This window comes from Thalia democratica, chromosome 6, assembly GCF_965202585.1.
Source record: "Thalia democratica chromosome 6, ktThaDemo2.hap1.1, whole genome shotgun sequence".
Classification (NCBI taxonomy): Eukaryota; Metazoa; Chordata; class Thaliacea; order Salpida; family Salpidae; genus Thalia; species Thalia democratica.
Genome location: NC_139170.1, coordinates 48,251,794 through 48,275,684, shown reverse-complemented (window position 1 = coordinate 48,275,684; position 23,891 = coordinate 48,251,794). Strand labels below are relative to the sequence as shown.

The window sequence follows — 23,891 nt, the reverse complement described above, 5'->3', positions numbered from 1 at the left end:
AAAATTATCAAAATTTAAATAATTAATGTTGAACATTGTAATTAAAATTTATTTGACTTATGATTTCTGGTGAACTATTTTCTTAAACTCAGTATGTTAAGTAAGCTTCTTGTATGTTACATTTACTTTTTATTTACTTCACACCTTCAAACGATATAGATTTAAGTTTGTTTATTATATCTTAACTTTAACTTTTCAATAATATTTTATCTACTTTCTTCTTTGATATTTTTATTTTTGAAAAAGGACAACTTATTTGTAAAAAAAAAGAGTTTTGTTTTTTAAAGTAAGTTAGTTTAGATCGGCACATTTCTAAATATTAAATTTATTATATTTTATCATACCTCTGTTTAAATTATTTGGTTTATTGTATAAATACGATTTGTTACACAATTTTTTTTTAACTTCTAATAAGAACACTTCTATATTATTTTCACTTTTTCTTAAGCCTTAAAGTTATATTTTACACTCGCAAAGCTAGTATACTATTAAACGTAGATCTTGGCTGATTATTAATTTTAAAAACATATGTCTAAAAATTCTAACCGCTAGAAAAAGCTCGAAAATCAAAAATTTTGGAAATTGTATAGTAAAGCATAATTTGCAAATATGAATGCAACATGATTGTAATTAAGATTTAGTTGAAACACAAAAAAAATTTCACATTGGGCTACAAAATATGGTCAATTGACCTGGTGTTAAGAAAGTAATTATGGTCAACATGATAGTTTTAGGTCTTAAGGACATCATAAAATTAGAAATAAAGTAATAAAATAGTTTATATAGTTACACAATCATTATCTGTTTAAGAACATAAATGGTACATCTTGTTTTTAAAACTTAATTTTTATTGTATATTAGTATTTAAAGTATCAGAATTTTTTAGCCCCTTAACAAAGTTTAAAGTAAATATTTGAGGTATAAGCAATAAAAGTTGGCAAGTTTCTATTGAAAATACAAACTAAACAAAAAAGAAAATACTAGCTCACTAAAAGTCTATCTTCTGATTTATTTGTTAACTAATCTTGTTCAAATTTTCATATTTTTGTCAGAAGAGACACTTTTTCACTGAGGGTCCCTAACTAAAGTTTAAAGTTTTTGAAAGTATGTTTTGAAAAAGCTTTATATGATAAACATTTTAAAGTAACAAATTTAAATTGTTTTTAATTTTATAACAATGGTTTTTTTTTTAATATAACACTAGATTTTTTTTAAACTAAGGTGAATTTTCTGATAGTTTAGTTTCTAATTCAAAATTGAAAAGAGAAAATTTTTTAGTTTTTAGTGAAGGTTCAAACTTATTGGAAAATTGACAATAAAAAGGTTCCATTAGCTTGTATCTTGAAAATGTAAAAATTCACTATATCTTAAAATTAATATTTTTTTAGTTCTTAAAATCTAGCTGATAATTTTTATTTTAAGCACTATATAATTCATATTAAAAAAATGTCCTAAATACTCCTTATCACTGTTATTTTTTATTATAAGTAAACCCTAAAAATAAAATTGATTTATTTCATTGTTCCTTTTTAAGTAAACTTTCTGTTATGACATTTGTTTTGTAACTTATAAGATGCTTAAAAATACTATCTTTATCATTAACAGCTTGTTGTAGTTTTTGAATACTTAAATTGTTACTCATTATCTCCAATAATTGTATAAAGAAATCGTGGTTAGCAAATACTCTACCAAGCTTTTTGTTTATATTTATGGGTTGAAATTAAGAAAATTTAAGGTTTGTGATGATAATGTAACAGTTACTATTATCATAAAAAGCATTTTTCAAAACTTTACTATACATAAAACTACCTTGAATATTAAAAGAAAAATTTCAAGGCTGGTAATTGCTTGAAAAAAAAATATTTTTCTTATGCATAAAGTTGTAAATGTAAAGTTTTTGTACTTGTTCTTGTATAATGTTATAAAAACAAAGGTAAAAACATATACATACCTTAAAAGCTTTTATATTTAGTCTTGAAATTGGTTTAAATAAAATATTTTAGTTTTTTATTACTTTTGATACTGAAAAAGGAAAATAGAACTTTGTTGTTGCTAGCTGCTGAACATGTAGTTATTTACACTTTATACAATATTTTAAATCATTGATTTTAAAGTTTTTTGTGTTATGAGAAGTTATTTAATTACTATTAGGTTATATTTGTAATCCTTTTATTTATTAGTTTACAGTTCATATGTCTTTGATATATTATGGTTGTTAATTTTAATAGCAAAAATGTGACTATAAATTTAAGTTTTAGATATAAAAACTTTTGTAAATGACTACACTTTTATACTCAAAAATTAATCAGTTGTAATTATGTAATAAGTTTGTCGCTTTCTGTTATTGAATCATTTTTTACTTATTAATATCTTTTTCTTTTTACTAGTTTTAACTATTGAGGTATACATTTTAAAACTATCATTTGTTTTGGACATACATTTAGTGAGAAAGTATTAATTTTATTTGAAAACATGTTTTGAAAAATTGTTATGCAATCATAAATTTGAAAATATGTTTATCTATTTAAAGGTAGTAAATAAAGACTATTATGTCAGAAAGTTTAGATTTGCCAGAACAATTGACTGGGTTAAACCTAAGTGAGGATAAGAACAATGATCTCAAGTCTGAAGTAAGCAATATTAGTATTTTAAGTACTTAAACTCGTTAAAAAATTAATATTATTTACATGTTAAATATTTTAAATTTATCAGTAAAGTTTAAAAAAAAATTTTACAGTTTAATGATAAATTTTATTATATAATTTATTATATACAAGTTATATTATTTATAGTTTATGCAATATGATTAAATTTTTAAATGTTGTATTTAAAAAGACTATAAATATTATTTTTATTTATTTTGGTTGTTTTCACTGCCCTTTGCACAGATTGTATTTAAAAAGTTTGGTACACTTTTAAAATACAGCTAGTATCACTACATCTGAACAATTTTTGCTACTAGATTTTTTTCTCAAGTATATACTGATTCTTTGAACAACAATTAAAACACTAAGAAATTTTAATTGTAAACTTAACGACTTAGTTATAAGCAAACTGTTTTTTTTTTCAGCTAAATACAAGAAGTCTTCAAATAATCAGCAGAGAGAAAAGATCCAATTCCAGTGGTGAAACACAATTAATTGGAAGAAAAAATGTCACTAAAAACTGGGAGGTATGTAATCAAATTGTTTGCTAAGGTTAAAGTGGTAAATATTTTTATGTAAACTACTTACTGCAAGTTGAACATTAAATCAAAAACAACAAAACTTAAGAATAAATGATCAAAAATTATTGAACCAAGCATGAATCTAATTATTGTAAATTATGTGTTTATTAAGTTACTTAAAATTATTTTATTAAAATTTAATCATTAAAGCACAAATTTAATTTTGAAATTAGTGTTTGATGGTTAAGTTTTGAAAATGTAATTATGTTATTTCAATAACATAAACTAAAATTTTATTTAAATGGTCAGTGAACATAAATATGGTTATCATTTAATCTGTACTTGTACAATAGCTATTAATAATATTTTTATCAAACTGCAACACTTGCTATGAAAGATTTAAAACTTTTTAGCTTAATTTTAATGTCATTCACAACATGTGACTTTTTTGTGACCAAACTCAAACACAGTTCTCTTCAGGATGGTAAGTGTGCTTGGAACAAGTATTTATAAGACTAGTTAAAATATTAGTCAGCCACAACATTTGTAAAACCACTTGTTATTTTTTTTACTTAATTATAATCTTTATAGTATAATTTTAAACTTTTGTAATAGTTTTCCAATGTTTCATGGTGAGTAAATGCTTTCTAAACAACATCAATGAAAAACTTTCTTCAGGACGGCCAGTACGCTTGGAACAGGTATTTGTTCAAGGAAGACCTGGGAAACGGGTCGTACGGTCTGGTCAAATTGGTACATGACCGCCAAGACAACAACTATTATGTGAGTTTTAATGTTTGATAACAAATATGTATGGTATTTTTTGTATTGATAGTATTTAATTAAACTATATAATTGAAAAAAAAAGATTCACTGCTTGCAAAATTAACATTTAAAAAATGTTTAAAGAGTTTTAAAGTTTTAATTAAAAAGAATTGTAACACAAAATTGAACAGATATAAAAAATCTTGTCAGTTCTCACTGCTTGATCAAGGTTGATCTAATTTATTAAAGCTGAATCATATATCGAAGTCTATTTTTATCTACTTTTTATTAGAATGTAGTTATTGCTATATTTTTTTAGTTTTTTTTTTAATTTTTCGACAATAAAAAATATAGTTTTTAATGAAAAAGTTTAAAAGTTAAATAGGTTTGAATTAAACAACTATAAATAAATAAATGTATTGAAAATAGTAAAAGGTAAAAATATAAAATACAAAGAAAGTATGTTTTTTTTATGTTATTGCAGTTTAGCTAAATGAGTTATGACCACCTACTCATGTTTGTATGAGTAAAAGTCGCATAAAATTTTCGAAACTCAATTTAATTTAAGTGTAACAAATACGAATGAATACCTGGAAATAAGTATAAAAACTTTAAAGACAATAAAGATTTTGTAAAGTCAAATTAAAAGTAGTCAGAATTAAAACTTTATACTATTTTAAATATTTTAAACTGTGTAGTTTGTAAATTAAGCTCTCAAAAGTTGTCTTTATTAAAAAGTATAACCCAACTTTATTATTATTTTATTTTTGTGATAATAAATAATGAATAAAAAGCTGTAAATGAGAAAACAACTAATTTAATAACTACATAGAAAAATATTATTATAGTATTTAATAAAATTTTAAATTGTCAAAAACATCTTAAATATTTTGTTAAAATTTTTTAGTTTGTTTTGTTGTGCTTTGTTTTTGAAAACTAAAAAGAATTAAGCTAATCAATTTACCCCGTTAATTTGCTTATTTGAACTGTAAAAACTAAATATTACGCTACCAGCTTAGAAAGTTTTTAATTTTCTTCTGTTTTGTATATGTTCATTTTATTTTCCCAAGATTTTAAATTTAGTGCCATAACAACTATACTTTCTGTAGGACAACTTATATTTTTGCCTAATTAAACTATCTTTTATACTAAACTAATTGTTATTTGATATATATATATATATATATATATTTACTTCTAATGTAAAGTATTAAAAAAGTTTTAAAGGTCACTTTAGTTGTTATTAAACGCATAAAAAAGGTTTATCAATAAATCAATTGACGATTTTTTACCTTTTCTTTCTAAAAGGTTCAAAGCTATTAAAATTTCTGTAAATCAGTCTCAAGGTCCCGCGTTATAAATGCATAACTCATTCGGTAATTGAAAACTTGATAATTTATTCATGGCCCTTTCAAGCCATAAAATTCTTATCATTAATGAATTTATGAATTTACGTAAGCACATTAATGAAATACTGATGTTATCTTAAACAGTACTAGAAGGGTTTATTAAAGCTAAAACATATAATAATATAAGAAAGCTTTAACAGAATATATGTAAAGAATTAAGTAACTGCCACATTTTTTTTTGGTGTTGAATACAGCTTTGCGTTAAAAATGTAAATCGAAGCAAGTTTTTGGATATATTAAAAAAAGCTTTGACAATCGTCTACAATGCTTTTTGAGACGCAAAAAACCTCTTGGGACTACATGAAAAAGTGCTTTAAATTAAATTTTCTCTGCAGTTAAATTAAATTTAAAACCCACTAAAAGTTTTTTTTTGCAAAAGAAATTTATTGAATATTCTTCTAGGCGATGAAAATACTTTCAAAAAAGAAGCTGGTTAGACAGGCCGGATTCGCAAGTTTGTTGTTTATTTATTTTTATATGTTAGAACAGCTTTTTTTCCTGTGAGTAGCTTTATTAAAAATTTTAATAGTAAATGTTTTGTTGTAAATATCTTCCAACTTCTACTTTTCAATAGTGATATCTCAATGAAAATAAACTAAAGTAAAAGTATGTTAAAATAATGTATGAAAGTTATAATCTACAATTATCTTTTTTTATCAGTTTTTATATATGTTGCACTTTTTTTCATCACTTGAATTATTATAAAATTTAAAATTATCTCAAATAAATCCTGTTTCCTTTTTCTAAACTACAGAGTTTTATATTTAAAAACTATGCACTTGAGCATATGCGGCTAAGCGACATTAACCTAATTACTGCCGATTGATTTAACATACCTACGCAAGGGTCAAAAATAAGTTGAATTAAAAAAGAGCGCTTTAGAAATGTGCTGAAAATTTTAAATTTGTTTTATAAGTTGAGGTTATACTGACAAAAAGTTACGTCTCCATGATAGTGATCATTTAAAATTGAGCACACAAAAACTCAGTTAAAACTGAGTCATATAATCATTTAATCATATAATACTACGTTGCATTTTTCAACAAAATGTTTCAAAACTTAACAATAAGTATAAGGTTTATGATATGGGAAAAATAAGCGCCCTATGCAAAAAAAAAATTACAGAAAGCTTTTGTTCATCAATTAGTTAAATTACTAAATTTTATATCTTTTAACAGTTTACTTCTAAATTCAAAATCTTATTTATGCTTTCTGAGAAAAACTCATGTAATTCAAGTTGTAGTATTTTTTAAAAAACACTTTAGTATTTTTTTTATTTTTACAAAGGACGCCCTCCACGCAGAGGTGGCAACATAAAACGAACCACCCCATTGGACCGCGTCTACCAGGAAATTGCCCTGCTGAAAAAACTCGACCACCCAAATGTGGTTAAACTGGTTGAGGTAATTAATAAAAAAAAAATCAATAGAAATAATATTGTTAATTATTATTCTACTTGCTGAAAAACTAGACCATCCCAATGTGGTTAAACTGGTTGAGGTAATTTGATTCGAAATATTTGTATAAATAATTTTATCAAATATTATTTTACTTGCTGAAAAAACTAGACCATCCCAATGTGGTAAAACTTGTAGAAATTATTAGATTATTTTTATGCTGTAATTATATAGTATTAAAGTTATTTCCAGTTAATTTTGATTGTGCATATATATTTTTGTTTGATTACAATAATAGAAATATTCTGTTTATTGTTTTTCTTTTTTTAACAGCAAATTAAAACGTTTTGAATGTGATTTTTATATTTGTAATGGAGATGGTAAAATTTTGTTTGTTTAAGTTTCTTTGTAAAGTCGTAAAGTGTAGTCAAGGTTGATGAAGTTTGAATTATTTTTTCGAAAGTTTTTTACTTAAAAATACAAATTTCTGCAGTTGCTTTTCATTTATTTTAATTACTTCAATGTGCCGATCTTTTTGAGGTAGTTTAATTACTAGAACAAATTTTTGCAATTAAAATTGTTGAAGTAATTTTATACTTTTTCAATAACAAGTTGTGTTTAACAAGGTAACAAAATTATTTGGTTGTAAAATTTAAATTTGATAAAATTGTTAGTGTTTGAAAAAAAGGTTATTTCTGATGTAATATCTAAATAGTTTCTATTTATGGAACAAAATTTGAAAAGTTCTGACTATTATAATTTAATTTTGACTAATTTAAGCTGAAAGCAACTGATTTTTGATAATAATATATGTTTTGGTAAACAGTTATTTTATTCTTTTACAAGTGTTCTTTTAAAAGAATGATTTTGTGAATCTGTGCTTAAGAAAACAAGAATAGTTAAATGTTTTATAGAAGTAACTTAAATATTACTATTAACAAAAACTTTATTTTCACTCATTTATACATGTAAAACTGTATTAAAATTTATATGAAAGAATATCGACACACCTTAATTGTTTACTAATAGCTCATGAAATCATCTAACTTTTTATGTATGTTAATACTTAATAGTAAGCTTAAATTTTCAAAGACTACTAGTTCTATTGTTGCAATGGTTGTTGATTTTTTATGTAGTAACAAATATTTTTACAAATTTTTTTTTGGTTTCTAATATTTTTTTACGAAGCTTCCGAGTTTAGCCGACCTTCAAGTATTGAAAAGTAAAACAAACATAAAATTTAAACCCTGTGGGAATTTTTATTACCATTCGCATAAAGTTTTTATTTCCAATGTCATCCAGCATTTTAGTTCTTGTACAATTTTAAAAACGGTGAATGGTATAAGATTTCAAATCGTAAAAAACAGTCTATAAGGTTTAAGTTCAATAGAAGCAGAAAAGTTTTGAATTTTATTTTTAGTAGTAAAAAATAACTGAGGCATCAAACTTAAAGTTATACTTTTAGTAAATCATAAAGCTAATGAAATATTTTGAATGTTTAAACTTTATAAACTTCATAAAATAATAAAAAAGAAATTGTATCTACAGAACTGATAGTCTGCAATTCAATTATATACACCAAATTATTTGCATAACATCTAAACGTGTGGTTATTTGGTATAACTAGTACTATTGTATATTTTGTTCCATTTCTATTATGACATAATTATGTTGTTTTAGTTTATTATGATGTAAAATATTGTATTATGACGTCATATTGTTACTACAGGTGGTTGTTGACCCTAAATTGTGTAAACAAGTTTTCATACACAAATTGAATATGTTATGGTGATGTATCATATGTTTATCGTGTAATTATGTGATTTTAGTTGTATTATGACGTCACATTGTAATTTCAGGTGTTCGACGATCCAACGGAAGACGACTTGTGTATGGTGTTTGAACTCATGCCTAACGGGTTAGTTGGTAAATAAGTATAAATAAATAAGTTGTGTTTGATTAAATAGATGTGAATTGATAAATTTATTAGAAAAATATAAATAATAATCTAAAATAAAATAGTTGGTTTGTAAACAAATGTGTCTAGAGCAATAAGTATATAAATAAGTTGCATATATCCAAATACAACGTTTGAATAACAAATTTATGAGACTAAAACTTACACTTACTAAGTAATGCATTTATATAAATTGTATATAATTAAATGTATCTAAACCAAGTTTTATAAACAAACTTTATAAAAGAAAGTATATTATTAAGATACAACAGCTTTTAATTTCTAAGATAGAATTACAAAAAAATAGCTTTTATTGTAGCCTAGAAACTAATCACTAGTTGTAAGTTTTTCGAATTAAGTAGCATAAATGTTATTATGAAATAAAATTTAGGTGTATTTTAAATTCCACATTCTACAAATATTTGTATTGCATAGTTTAGTTTTCATGTAGATAAGAAAAACTTGTTTTCCCAGAAAAATAAAACGTAATTCAAAATGTTCAAGTAAAACATTGCCCTTTCTAATTAATACCCTTGTATAATTCCTATAAATGAACTAAATATTTCATGTAAGACACTTATATAACGTGCTTTAACACTGTGTAAGTATTAAAGGGAATTTAAAGATTACTAACTTAATTGTTGCCGCTTCTTTAAACTGTTATTTAACAAAAGTTGCGAAATATTTTCAAGTAACCTGAATTAATTAAGACCCTTTTAACTTGTTAAGTTTTAATTAACTAAATCTATCTACTGTAAGTTGAACTTTATATTGCAGTTAGTTTGAATGTAAATTTATTAATTTGAAGTTAAAAAGTTGAAATAGTGGCTGATATAAGTGATAAAATAGATTAAAAAAATCGTAGTTAAGCTAGCTTTTACCGTTTAGTACGTTTTTAAGTTAGTCAAAAAAATTATATAAAATAAAACCTGAAGATAATTTATATAACTTTTTTAAGTACATACCTACTTTTTGATACTCAAAAGATTTTTTAATAATCAAAAAATATTATGCACGTCTTTAAAAAAAGTTACTTTAAACACTAAGCCAACATTTATGTGCATGTTATTAAAATCGTGGTTGTTTTTCTCCGCTACAATATCATGATGTTTTCCGCAATTATCGATCGGAAACTTGTAGTTACAACGCCGATTATTACGTCACTACGCCAGGTGAAACGGAATGACACTGTCCGAGTAAAAATGTCAATTTGTTTTTCATTTATCAGCGAATGCGAATGTCACTTTCATTTATTAGTTTTCCAACTATGTGCGCTCGATAATTGGAAAAGTTTGTGAAAAATAAAACTGCCCACCAGATTAATAATGTTGTTTTGACATTCAAATACAAATGTTACGTGATTTTACATAACTTTTCAGAAGAAAGGTAGTTGACGCATATTTTTTAAAACTTCATATGTAGTCAAGTTTGATTTAAGATAAAGTTATCTTTATTGATCTTATTAAATGAAAATTTTATACAGTAGATTATTTGTATTCATTATTTTTTTTTTCTTTTAGTAATATAGTAATACTTATACAATACATATAGTTTTTTACTTGAAAAAGTATAAAATCTATTTCCAATAATTCATAAGTTTAAAGGTTATTTGTTTAATGATTTAATTAAACTTATATTACGTTGACATTTATTTATTATCACAATCCAAACCATGATATGTTTAATGTGTTCACATATTTATTGAATTGGTGCTAAACAAGAAGCTGTTTATGCAATTTGGTTGTTATATTTTTCATGTAATTATTTTTGAACATATTTTTAATAAAATTAATTGGTTTCAAATTTGTATTTATTTTTAAACTTTTATCACCATTGTAGAACAGACCTTAAAATTAAATAACAATATACACTTAAAATTATTATGATATTATTAGTTTATATCGTTTAAAACAGTTTATTTTTATCATAAATTTATCTTAGTTTTGTTTCATACTGTTTATTTATACTATGTAGTCTTTAAAAGTTAGTATGTTTGTACATACTGCAAAGTGTTAAGTAGTTTAGTAAGTATGAAATAAATATGTAAGTTTAATTTTTCAATTTTCCTTCAATAAAATTTCATGATATGAATAAACATAGTTATAATTTTTTAATTTCTAGTGAAGTAATGACAGTTCCTTGTGACCCTTTTGATGAAAAAACAGCAAAAAAGTATTCCGTCGACGTTTTGAAGGGTTTGCAGTATTGTGAGTTGACAAGATTATTAAAATATAAATTACAAAAGTATATTAGTATGAAACATTTAGTTGGTTTATTATTAAAATAAAGTTTTTAAAAGTATTAAAACAAACTTGTAAAAAATATTATTTTTGAAATAGAATCTATTTAGATTTGAAATCTAAAGAAATAAAAGTAACTAACTTTGTTTGTAAAATGGTTTCAAAAAAGGAGTGTTTATTTTGAATTTGTAAAATAATTGTTAATTTAATTTATTAGATATATATCGGTTTAAAAAAGTAAATAAAAACGTCTTTGTTCGTTGGACTGTTTCAAAATTGGAATTTTTTTTTAATCAAGACAACTGTATATTTTTTCTAAACCAAAAGTTGTTTCTGTGTAAATAAAAGATTATTTTCCCATATAATTTTACAGTGTCTCTATTGCTAATTGCAATTAACAACTATACCTGACTTTAAACTGAATTTGTTTTTAAGTTATTAAAGTATTAACTTTTCTTCAAGTTCAGTTGTTTTCAATGTAAAGAAAAGCCACATTAGCATAAGATCTCCAAAATAATAAAAATAATAAGATTGAAAATAAGATTATTGAAAATCAATACGCCATAGATACCTCTATGGGTTTAGAATTTAAGCTTTTATCCGAATATCTTATTTGTTTTATCCAATTTAATTCTCCTTTTCAGTTTCAGATTAAATCTTATTTTTTGCTAGGAAAATATATTATTAAGATAACCAAGTATTTTTTAAATAATGAGTTAATTTAAATTTTAAGACTAGTATTTTTGCTTGATTTAGTTTTTTAGTATTTTTAAAATTTAATTGATTTTTTTAGTCTTCCTTTTTAACGGATGTTTTCAAAACTTTTATTTGAATGATTTTCATCCGTAATAAAAAAATAAAATAACCTTAAAAGTTTTGTTCCCAATAACAAATTATATATAATTTTTTTAAAACTACTTACATCAGACGAAAAAATATAAAGTTTTAAATTTATATATTCATCTTAACAAGATTAAACTTAAATAGAATCTACCTACAATGTATATTTTTTCATATATAACCTTATAAAAACATGATTTTTTTACAATACATCACCAACATACAATAAATTGAGATCTTAAAATGTTTACATGTACTAATTGTTTATTATTTTTTAATTATGTTTTTATAACAGTTTAAAAATATTTTTTTTACTATACATCACCAACACATAATACATCGAGATATTAAAATGTTTAGATGTACTAGTTGTTTATTATTTTTAAAATTTAAAATCTTAATTGTTTATTTTAAATACTTAATAAATTTTTATAGTACACCACCAACATATAATTCATCGTGATATCAAACCTTCTAATCTGCTACTCGACAATCATGGTAATGTTAAGGTGAATTTATATTATAAAGTTTTGTAAAAAAGTTGCAATATATTTCAATAAATTTGTGTAGGCTAATTAAAGGCTTCTGGTATACATTTTCAAATAGTCTAAAGTTATTAAGTCATTTATTTTTTAAATAAATGTGTTTATTGATATGAAAATTGTTTGTAGTATTCATTTAAACTCACATTGTACCAAATAAAAAAAACTAATTTATTGATATGAATTCAAAAATACAAACGCTGTTTTTCAAAGATGAAGCATTCACATTTGTTAAGTTCAACAAAGCTTGTATAATAAAAAGTGAAATATTATTTCTTGTTTAAAAAAAAAAAACACAAACAGTTCTATAAGTTTGTGAACTTATTTCTTAGTTATCTTTATTAAACTTAAAGTTTGTTTAGAAATATAATATACTTTATAAAACATTAAACCTTTTCGGTTGATCTTTTGATAAAAACCTTTCCAGATTTAAGTAAAACAAATTTTCTTCTCAATGTTATTTCTTGTTGCCATGCAAAATTTTTTTTCTTGCCACGCAGATAGCAGATTTGGGGGTTTCCCACCAATACGACGGGGATGACGACTTTATCACGGGAACCGCGGGGACCCCGGCGTTTATGAGCCCCGAAAGTATTTCCACCCAAAACACAAAGTTTCAGGTTTGAATATCTAATTTAAAAAAATTGCTAAAAACACTGAAGAATTTTAGAATCTAAAATATATGTTAATTAAGAACAAATTTTAAACATAAATTTATTATTTAATTCATAATAGATAAATTAAAGAAAAAAATGTCTTATATGGATAAATACTTTTTAATAAATTATTTTTTTATTTCGTTTTAAGAAAAACCTTTAAAAAAAGTATATTAAAAAAACCATAAACTTATCTTTTTACTCTATAATTGTTACTATTTTAAGACACTTTTTCAATATTTTTTTTTACATTTTCAACTTTTATTTTTTTTATTCTAGGGAAAACCCCTAGACGTATGGTCGTTTGGATGCACACTATACTGCTTCGTGATTGGACGGCCTCCCTTCCAATCACAATCCATCATCGAGCTTCATCAGCAAATCAAAAACGACCAACCAGATTTCAAGTTTGTTATATTGTTAAGCTAAATTACTTATTAGGCTGTAATTTGTTCAAGTCGCTTTTATTTATCTAATAATTTTTATTTCTTATAGAAGTTGATAAAATTTTTTATTTGTTTCCATTACTTTGTTCTGGTTGGTAAGTTTTTATTTAAGAGCTTTTTTTCAGTCGGTTTTGAGTTAGTTTCAACTTTAGCAAAACAAAAAACAAAAACAATTTTATTATCGAGTACAATTAGTAACCTAGCAAAATTCTGAAAAAAACAGTTAACAGAAAACTTATAAAAGTCAAGTTAAAAGAAATACAATTTTGTTTGTAAAGCCTAAAAAACGCTGTAGACAATTATAAAAGTAAAAAAAATACTTATTTTAAAAAATTCTGAAATTTTTCATTTAGTAATTGTTTTGTTAAACTTCTCCGATAAATTTATTACAGTAACCTCTCGCTTATTTACGCACATTGTGTCCACAGAAAAAGCGCGTAAAGATATGAGAGATCGTAAAGAAACGAGAGTTACCAAATATACTCACTATAATGGCTGTTTTTATATATTGCTTCTAGTTAAAAGCAGACTGGGCACTTTTAACTATTTGTTTACTTCTTTTATAAATATGAAAACAACAGATAAACTATACATATATTAAAAAAAGAATTTGAATTTTTATAAAAAAAAAATAATACGAGTAGAAATAATTTTACTATTTTAATAATAAGTAGAAATTATCTTTATCTTTATTTATATGTGACATTTGTATTCTATTCTACTTAGCAAATTCAATTTATAATTAAGCATTTCTTTACATTTATAAAATGGTGTTTATTGATATATAGGGCAAGATTGCTGTATTATTTCTTTATGTTTTAAACTCTCATTATTTCATTATGTTTTCATTATTAAACACAGTCATGTGTATTTCAGAATTTTAATTTAATCTCTTATTGTTAACAAAATTTCTGATATACTGAAGTATAACTAAATGTTTATCAATTAGTCAAGAAACATAAATTTACAAAGTTTTAAAATATAGAGAGGTGTGTTAGCATTCGAAAACATATTTTAATTTAAAAATATACATTAAACCTAATTTGTGCAATATTAAAAAAAATTAAAATTTTTATTTTCTGACTTTTATAGAATTCTGAAATGCGTAACTAAACGAGAGTGCGTAACGTCACGAGTGCGTAAAGATCCGAGAGGTTACTGTAATTGTTTTTTTATTACTACTGTTTAAAACAAAAAGTCTAATGTTTTTAATAAAAAAACTAAAAAAACAACAATGTTTAGTTTTATTTGCTAATCAATTTTAACGACTGTTTACTTTAAAAAAAGGGGACGATTGTTTTCTAATTAACAACTTTGTTTTAATTAATTTAAAGATATAATATAGCAATAAGTTTTACTTATTATATTTTATGCAGATTCTCCATTACTTTAAAGTTGTTCATAATTTTAAGAAAAATTAATTCAGTTTATTTATTTTATTCTAAAAGGTTACAAATTAATTATTTTTTAGTAAGCAAGTTTTAAATTTACTACAAAAACACAAACTAATATAAAGCTATTTGAAGTGTGAAGAAAGTCTAAAACTTAAGTTTTTATTGATGAGTAAATGTAAAACAAGATACTAATAAAAAAACAAATACAAAAACAGTTTCTAAATATATTATAAAAAATGCTTAACCGTTTTATTAAGTACTGTTTTTATTTATTACTTAGTTTACTATGGTAATGAAAGCCACTTAAAATCAAATATTTAATTTTAATACACAAGTGCTGACAGATTTATTGTATGATAAATTTGATTTTAAGTGTGGATTTAAATACACGACATTTCAATTATTATTAATAAATATTAACTAAATGCGGTTTTAACACTTAGATAAGAAGCAATATAAGATAAATCACATTATACTAGACTTTTGTTATGTAACTGTGATAAACAAATAAAAAATTGTTGTGGTTTTGGTTTTCTTATTAGTAAAGTCAAACTTGTTAAAATCTGATAAAACTTAGTTTAGAAAATATATAATGAAATATATTAGCCTAACCAGAATATAGTTTTATTTCTCAAATTTGTTTTTGTTTATGTAGTAAATAATTCCATGTTGGCCTAATGAAGCATGGAATTATGGTGAGAAAATATTTTGGAAAAACATAAATGAAATTTTATCTAAATGTTTTTATTTATATTAAAATCCGTAAACTTAGGCTACCTAGTTTGCCTTGAACTAATTAAGTTGAAAAAAAAAACACTTTTTTCATAAATTAAACAAAAATAATTTAGAGAAGAGTAATTTAAAGACGTAGAGAAATGCTTTTATATTTGCATTGAGTTCATAAAACTATTGTTTCTCAACAAGAATTGAAATTTGTTGTTTGTTCAACCTTAAGTTTATAAAAAAATATAATGTAGTTAGCAGTAATATAAAAAGTAAAATTTATAGAAATATAATTTCAACCCTGTATGCAAAATAATTCAACGTTTTGTATTATTAGACAAACTCTGGCAAAAACTGATTGGAAAAAGTATTTTAAATCTTTATTGGCCGTTGCAAAATTAGTGCGGAAAAATTAGTTCAGGTAAAAAAAACGAATTTGTTTAGTAAGAAACAAATGTGTTTTTAAAATGCCTTTTCAGATAAGATTGAAAAAACAGAGTAATTTGTGAATAATTTATTGGAAATTCTCAACACACCTTCTTGTTTGATTTTCCATAAAAACAACCAGCTACCACAAATTTGTTTCATTTATTTTTCCTTTTAAAATATTATATTTTTCTTTAAATATTTAAATGCTACCACAAATTTGTTTCATTTACTTTTCTTTTAAAATATTCTATTTTTCTTTAAATATTTAAATTCTATTACAAATTTGTTTCATTTATTTTCCTTTTAAATATTTAAGCTGTAAAAATTTGTTTCATTTATTTTCTCTGTAAAATATTTAATTTGTAAAAATTTGTTTCTTTTTTTTCTTTTAAGTATTTAAGTGGTTGAAAAATTTGTGGTTGGTGTTCTCACGAAAATGAAACATTTTTCTGGGAAATAGTAAAAATTTCTGGCTTCGTTTATTATTTTTTGGGGTTCTTATCTCATATTTGTAACTTAAGCTGTACGTACACAATTAAAATAGTTTGATCATTTAACGAAAATAGAGAATATTTTCATTGGAAAACCCAAAGAAAATATGGTCGTAATTTTTAAACTTAAGGTTATTTTAGTATTATTTTTATTAATGTAATGAGGTTTTCTTGAAAAGTATATGTAGAATTTATAACAACATAATCCAATAAAAATTTAATTATGAAATGTTTAGATTAGAATAATACAACAGAAACAAGTTACTCTTCGATATCAAAAAAGCTATCTAGGATCATAATTGTATGTATTTTTTGTTAACAATAAAATTAAATAAATGTTTTAATCTATCAAAAAAAAAATTAAATACTTATCGTAAAATTCGTATATGAAATTTAACAGTTTTTAAATTGGTTTCTACAATAGAAAATTTAAAGCTCTCATAATAGTCGCTATAAATATATAATAAATACAATTTTACCATATCTTCGATCAGACTGACTTGTACGTATTTTTTTTCTTCCATATAAAGCATTAACTTTCGCGTTGTAATAAAATTTAAAATTTACGTAACAAGTAACATTATGACGTGATTGACGTATCATGTAGCTTGTACGCGCAAAAACAAGGTAATAAAATAATAAAAAGCTAATTGACCCTCGGTTTATCTCACGATCCGTTAGTTTATTTTAAAATTCTAGTTTACTAGTTTTTTTGGAATAAAAAGTTAATGTGAGTTTCCGATCGAGCTTAATGTTTATTTTTAAACCAATTTTTTTAGTAACTTTTTTTAATTAACCTGGGAAAGTTAAGTTTATTTATAAAACTAACTTTGTTATGTTTTAATATTTAAACTTGTTTATTAAAAAACATAAATTTTTGTTTTTAAAGTATTAAAAAAAACCTTCCTGGATTCTGTTTATTTTTAACACATACTTCCTCTAATTTTGAACATTATTAAATCATAAGTACTATATAAATAGTTATTAAACTTGTTGCATACAGTCAAACTTTTTATTTATACTTTCGAAGAAATGTTATACACCCTTTATTTAAGTTCTAAAACTTTGTTTTTTCCCATATTTGAGCTAAATTATAATTTTTATTTAATTCGAAATAATGTAAAATTAATTAAAAAAGTTAATATATAAAACTAAACAACTAATCTAATGAAAACTTGTTTATGTTTATTTTTAAAAATGTGTTTTTACATGCAGCTAATACATGGTTTTTTAAAACTTATGATCTTAAATTAACAACTTAATGGTAAATTTGTATTAAACTTTCAATTACATTGTAGGAAAAAGTAAACTATGTAAATGTTTTTTTTTTTAAACATCAAGTTTAATTACTCAGATGATCACAAAGTATATCGTGGTAATTAAAAAAAAAGTTAAAATAAACTTAACCACTACAGATTTTATTGTTAAAAAAAAGAGATATTTTTCCATAGAAGTAGAACAAATAAGTTCTCATATTCTCTTTATTGAAATATGTCTATAAATAAATGTATATTTGTTTTTGTGTTACTCAACAGGTCATCTAACTTATCAGATAACATATTTATATATTGTAACAATTCTTTTTTATATCAAAAATTAAATATAATAATTTATCCCAACAGATCTTCGAGTTTGTCCGCGGAAGTCCGTGACCTGATATCCTGCATGCTCGACAAAAATCCCCTCGACCGAATAACACTGGACCAAGTCGCCCGCCACGCGTGGCTGGGTTTGAGCAACGATGACGTCAGCAATGACGTTTGTGACGTAATAAGCGTCACCGAATCGGATGTGCAGTCGTGCGTGACGAGCGTGCCGAAACTTCATACCCTGGTTTGTTTGTTTTAATTAATTTTATTTCATGAAGTGAAATGCAGTATTTAAATTAAAATAAAAGATAATTTTTAAAACAGATAAGTAAATATGTTTCAAACTAATATGTTTAACGCAGTTTTGTTTATTTATTTTACTAGGTTGTACTTTTAAATTAAGTTATTAAATGATAATAAATCATTGTGTATATAGTACAATAACCATATGATGTAAATAACTTAAACATAGTTTTTTTTGCTAAACTTTTTTTTTTAATAAAAAAAAAAATTACAGCTCAAAATAATTTTGTTTTTATTATAAGTATAATGAATTTTAAAAGACTTATGATTAAAGTTATTAAAATATATTCTTTGAAAAATAATAAGTTTTATTATAGTTTTAAAGTAAAACAACGTTGCCTTAGTTAATTTAAACATTTTGGATTTAAAAGAAGAATTTCGAATTTATAAAACAAATTAAGATATAAAAGTATATAACTTATTATAAATTATTTATTTACCATAACTTTAAAATACTTATATATATATAAAATTTTTAATAGCTAGCAACATTACAAAAAATAAAGTTTGGTAATCTGTATAAAATAATTTAATTTGATAAAAGTTTTATTAAATGGTAGTATAAATATGTTTATCATGTAAGAAGTCGTATAAAAAAATATATACACAGATTATGGTGAAATCAATGTTGAAACACAGAACATTTAGATCGAATCTGAAAAAAGTTTGAAATGTTATTAGTTTGGAATATTATTAAAAAAAAACTTTCTTATAAACTCTGAAATCTATTATATGCTCAGGTTTTTATATGAAAACAATATTTCTATAAGCTTATGGACATTTTTTTTTTGAAAATCTCAAAAAGGTTTACTAAAACTTTGCACTGGAAATTAAAACAAGCAAATATAAGTACGAAAGCAATATTTGTATACATTTAATACAAAATAATCAAAAAAAGCCTGTATAATGTTTATAGAAGGTATCTTATATTGAAAGTGCCTTTTAATATAAAATAGGTTAATGTTATTTAACTAATTCACACTTTTATATGCTCTTTTTTGTACCAAATTTTTACAGTAATATGTCTGACTTAAACTTTAATGATTGCACTTAAAAACTGACCGCTTATTTTGCATTGGAATTATTTTGATATTTACTCAAGTGAAAAGAATTTTAATGGATGTTATTAACATATACCACAGAAATTTGTATGGTTGAAAGTTTTAAATTTCGTATAAAGTTTTATTACTTGCTACACAATTTTAAGCTCCAAACATTCAAAGTTTTGATAAAATTATCTGCTATAATGGCAATTATATGTATATAGTATAAGGTTTAATATATATAATATAAGATTTAATACTATATATATTTTATAGCAATTTTTCATTTAGTCTAAATATTTTTTACTTGACGAAGTTAGTTGAAAAAACAATTTTTGCTTTAGTCCAATATTCTTAATAAAAACTACTTTAATTTATGAATTAGCTTTATAACTATAAAAATGTAGTTATAAAGTTAAAAAAATTACTAGTATAAGATCCGTAAAGTCATAACTTAATTTAAACTTGATTATATTTGATTATATTACGTTTAAGGGACTCTAAAAATTTTTTACTTAAGTTTTTAGTATTAAACTGAATCAGATTATTTAGTTTCTCTACTAGTAATCTTTTATTCTATTTAAAAACTTTTGAGTGAGCATGTTTCTAGTTTTATTAATTTTTAAGATCAAGATATTTAACTAAGCATTGTAAGACGTTTTAATTATGTTTGTCTACTACTACTACTTTTTATAGAGCAATTAGTAATAAGTTTAAAACAAAGTTTTAAAATTTATTTGTGACCTTGCCTGACCCATAATTTGTAACTCTTTGTTCAATTTTCAAAATGTTATTATATAGCTATTGACTTTTTAATATAAAAACTCATATTTTTGCATATCATCAAAAATTGAAAAATACATCAAATTATTATTTTTTACTCAATTTTTGAGAACTGTAGTCTTTATAAAACAAATGATACAAATCTTATATTTTCAACAAAACATTCCAGTTTTAAAACACAAATAACAATAACATATGTTATAAATCATGTTGTAAGTATTGATCGTTTGATCGAACTGTTTTGTACCTGAAAACGTCAACAGTTTTTTCAAAGGTTAAATACTTGAGATTAAAAAAAATGTTTCTTACTAATAATCAGTTTGCTTGATCTTAATCAATTTTATTTTCTCTATTTTTGATAGCTATGTTTTATTTTATAATGTAATGATACCTTTATTTGTTTAGAATTGCATCAAATTAATATTTTCATTAAATGTTTTTTGTCTAATTTCTAAAAAACTTGTAAAGCAAACAAAACAAAAAACTTTTTTTTTTTTCACTGTGCCGACAGTTTTGTTTTTTTATTTTTTATAGAATTTTTTTAGCTTCAATAAAACAGTCTGCCTTTTTCGTTTGTTTAATAAACAAATTTTCTCAAATTGAAGAATATTCTATCATGTTTTTGGTTTAAAAGGTGCGCAGATATTTAAAGCTTTTGTATCAACAAGGAAGGATTATATTTTTTGTCTGACAAGAAAAATAAACAAATCAAGATCTTATCTATTTCCAAGCTTTTAACAAAAAGTGTTTACTCAAAAATAATGTTTAGGTAATGTCAAGTAAAGTAGAAACTAAATAGAAATACACTGTGCTTTTAAGTTCGTATAAACTAAAAAATACTATAGACAAAAGAACAAAGTATTAATTTTCTAGTTGAAAAAAATTAATTTAATACTTGTACGATAAAAATGTTTTTATAAACTAAAAGCTTTCGAGTATAATTTATGTTTAGTTACATTATAGTTTTTTTGATAAGAAATAAATATTTTTAAACATTTTATCATAAATCAAGTTGTATATTTTATTATGGAAAAATAAAAAAATTTGTAGCCAAAACAGATAAATAACAAACAATACTTTCCTTGATAAAGTTACTAATTATTTTTATTCGTAAATATTACTGACACGAATTAAAAAAATTTAAACCTTTGTTATTCCTATTTACTAATGAATTGCTTTAGATTAAAAAAAACTCAAAAAACTTTTGTGGGCCACATAAGAATAAAATTAGTTTTCTTTAAAATTGTATTTCATTACTTTTACTCAACAAATAGAATTTTTTTTAAACTGTTTATAAAATTTTTCGTTGTTTATTGGAAATATAAACAATGTGTAATTTTATAATTTTTCCGATTGCAATCCAAGTATATTTATAAAAAATGGGTTTTTAAACATATTCTAGAACTTTTTTATTTAGTTTTAAAAATTAACACAGTCTATTTTTTCAATGTTATCATTATTTCCAAAAAAAGAAATTTGATTGTTTTTTAGAAAATTTTATTGATCGCTGGGTACAGAAAATTTCAAACAGTTTTTTGAAGTATAAAAACTGTTGAAAAAACAGTCTATAAATGCTTTTATTTAACGGAAAGTTAAATTTAATTTTCATTACGGTAGTTAGCATCGAAGTAGTGCACAAAATCAATTAGTATAAATTGCGAATTTATAGTAAAAACTTGATTTAAATTAACAACAGTTCGTTTTGAAGAAAGTATTTTGAGTAGAATAACACAGACTTTTTATACTTAAAAAATTAACAACAAAAGTCAAATTAGTATAATTAGTTAGTAGGTTTTTACTTCTAATAACTAATAATTTACATAAACTTGCAATAGCTTTTGTCTTAAACTTTTATCTACACTAGGATTTCCCATTTTTTTTTCAAAAGGCCCCCTTTAAGGAAATTGAAAAAGCTTTGGCCCCCTCCAACAAAATTACTCGAATATCTACCATTATAAACACCTAAGACCTTTTTTATACTCTTTATCATAAACTCTAGAATATCTAGTGTAAGTTTAAAATTATGAATTCATGGCCCCCCTGTGACCCTCATGGCCCACTTTAGGAAACCCTGATCTACACTTTACCTTATGACAGGCTAAGTAAAGTAACCAATTAAGTATTAAAATGGTTTATTTATTTTATGTAGTATCTACTATTGTATGAATAAAGCTTGCCCTTCTTATTAATTAGTTGTAGATACTTTACTCGTTAAAATGTGGTAAATGTTCGTTATTCAGCACATTTGCAGTTAATCATAAGTTAAATACAAATGTTGACTTAAAATGACAAGATTTAACTTTGTTTAAATTTCGTAGAGAAGAAAGATCTATTGGATAATAGATTAAACAAAGTACATATTTATACTGCATAGTACTAAAAACTACAATGTATATTTTGATTGTTGGTTGCAACTTTAATATTTGAAAAATTAATACGGATATAAAACTAAAAAATATACTTTAAGTCCTTTAGATTTAAAATTAAATTTTGCCACCACCTGCTTGAAACTAAGAATCATTTAGAGAAATATTACAGTGTATGTAATATGGAACTTAAACTAACCAATCATAAGAGGTCCTGATAACAATTGAAAAAATATGTCAAATGTTTTGTGTATGTCCTGGACAAGAAATTAAATTGTATCTGTTTCGTACAACTCGATAACCGCAAGGTTTTTCTGTAAACCAGATCCTTAAACTTTTTGGAAGCTTATTTTTTGTCGTTTAAAAAACGATATGAACGGCTAAAATACAGACATTTATAATACTTTGTAACCTTAAAAGTTCATATAATAACTAAAAATCGCAATAAATATAGTTGTAAAGTTATACACTAAAAAGTGATTTGAATTTAATTAAAAAAAAGCATGTAATACCCAAAAATTAATCATCTGAAGTATGAGTAATTAAATAAAACTAAAATACACAAATATTTGAAGTAAACTTTTTACTATTTTTTGTTCATGTAGTAAATTGTTAACCACTTTGTTTTAAAAGAAATTCGCATGGTATCAAAATAAAAATGGTCAAGAAAAAATCTATAGTTTTAGTCCACACTATATTTCCTGGAATTCGTTTTGCCCCACCAAACAAAAATTGAAGATCATACAATGCATAACCAACAGAGCTATTAAAATTTGCACGGCCGTTTGTTTGGATCTAGTTTTTGACAACATTTAAATTTTTTTCACTCATTAGGTTACCCCGAAACAGTCATCAAGAAGACAATTAAGGCAACTCAGTCCAAAATGAACCGCTCACCCTCTTTCGGCCCACATCCTTACCCAGTCTACCTCCGCCTTCCTTATATGGGTAAAAACTCAGTAAGACTGGCTAAGCAAGCTTCATTGGCTATAAAATCCACCATTAACAGCGTTTCGCTACGTGTTGTGTACAACACCAACCGCCCGCTTAACGGAATCGTAAAAGATGCCGCACCTACCCATGATTTGAGTAATGTAGTATACATATTTAAATGTCATTGCGGAAATGACTACGTAGGTCGAACATTTCAACGTTTCCACGTCAGGCGAAAACAGCATGTCACGAAAAAGCTTAAAAGGTTTATTTTCAATGACGACGTGAAGCCTAAAGGTGAACAGTCATCTTTTCATCAGCACCTCCTCAACAACCCTGTTTGTGCCGAGAACTACCTGGATAATAGGTTCGAAATCCTATCCCGAGATAGAAACACCTACCATCTTTCAAATCTAGAA

General features: G+C 23.8%; 1 protein-coding gene across 1 annotated transcript; it reads left to right on the top strand.

Moving 5' to 3' along the window:
* The first annotated feature begins 2,527 nt into the window (after positions 1 to 2,527).
* Positions 2,528 to 19,614, top strand: LOC145838002 (calcium/calmodulin-dependent protein kinase kinase 1-like). Its single transcript, XM_082945517.1, has 12 exons — positions 2,528 to 2,630; positions 3,071 to 3,172; positions 3,845 to 3,949; positions 5,743 to 5,794; positions 6,628 to 6,743; positions 8,597 to 8,655; positions 10,816 to 10,901; positions 12,210 to 12,283; positions 12,817 to 12,936; positions 13,252 to 13,379; positions 18,078 to 18,288; positions 18,958 to 19,614. The coding sequence occupies exons 1-12, from the start codon at positions 2,550 to 2,552 to the stop codon at positions 19,015 to 19,017; spliced, it is 1,194 nt and encodes a 397-aa protein (XP_082801643.1). The 5' UTR covers positions 2,528 to 2,549; the 3' UTR covers positions 19,018 to 19,614.
* Positions 19,615 to 23,891: the final 4,277 nt, after the last annotated feature.

Bases quoted from the DNA above. Each gene is read 5' to 3' on its own strand.
- LOC145838002 (XM_082945517.1), top strand. From the start codon at position 2,550: ATGTCAGAAAGTTTAGATTTGCCAGAACAATTGACTGGGTTAAACCTA. The intron at 3,173-3,844 runs GTATGTAATCAA...AACTTTCTTCAG, and splicing joins ATGTCACTAAAAACTGGGAG to GACGGCCAGTACGCTTGGAA. The intron at 8,656-10,815 runs GTTAGTTGGTAA...TTTAATTTCTAG, and splicing joins TTTGAACTCATGCCTAACGG to TGAAGTAATGACAGTTCCTT.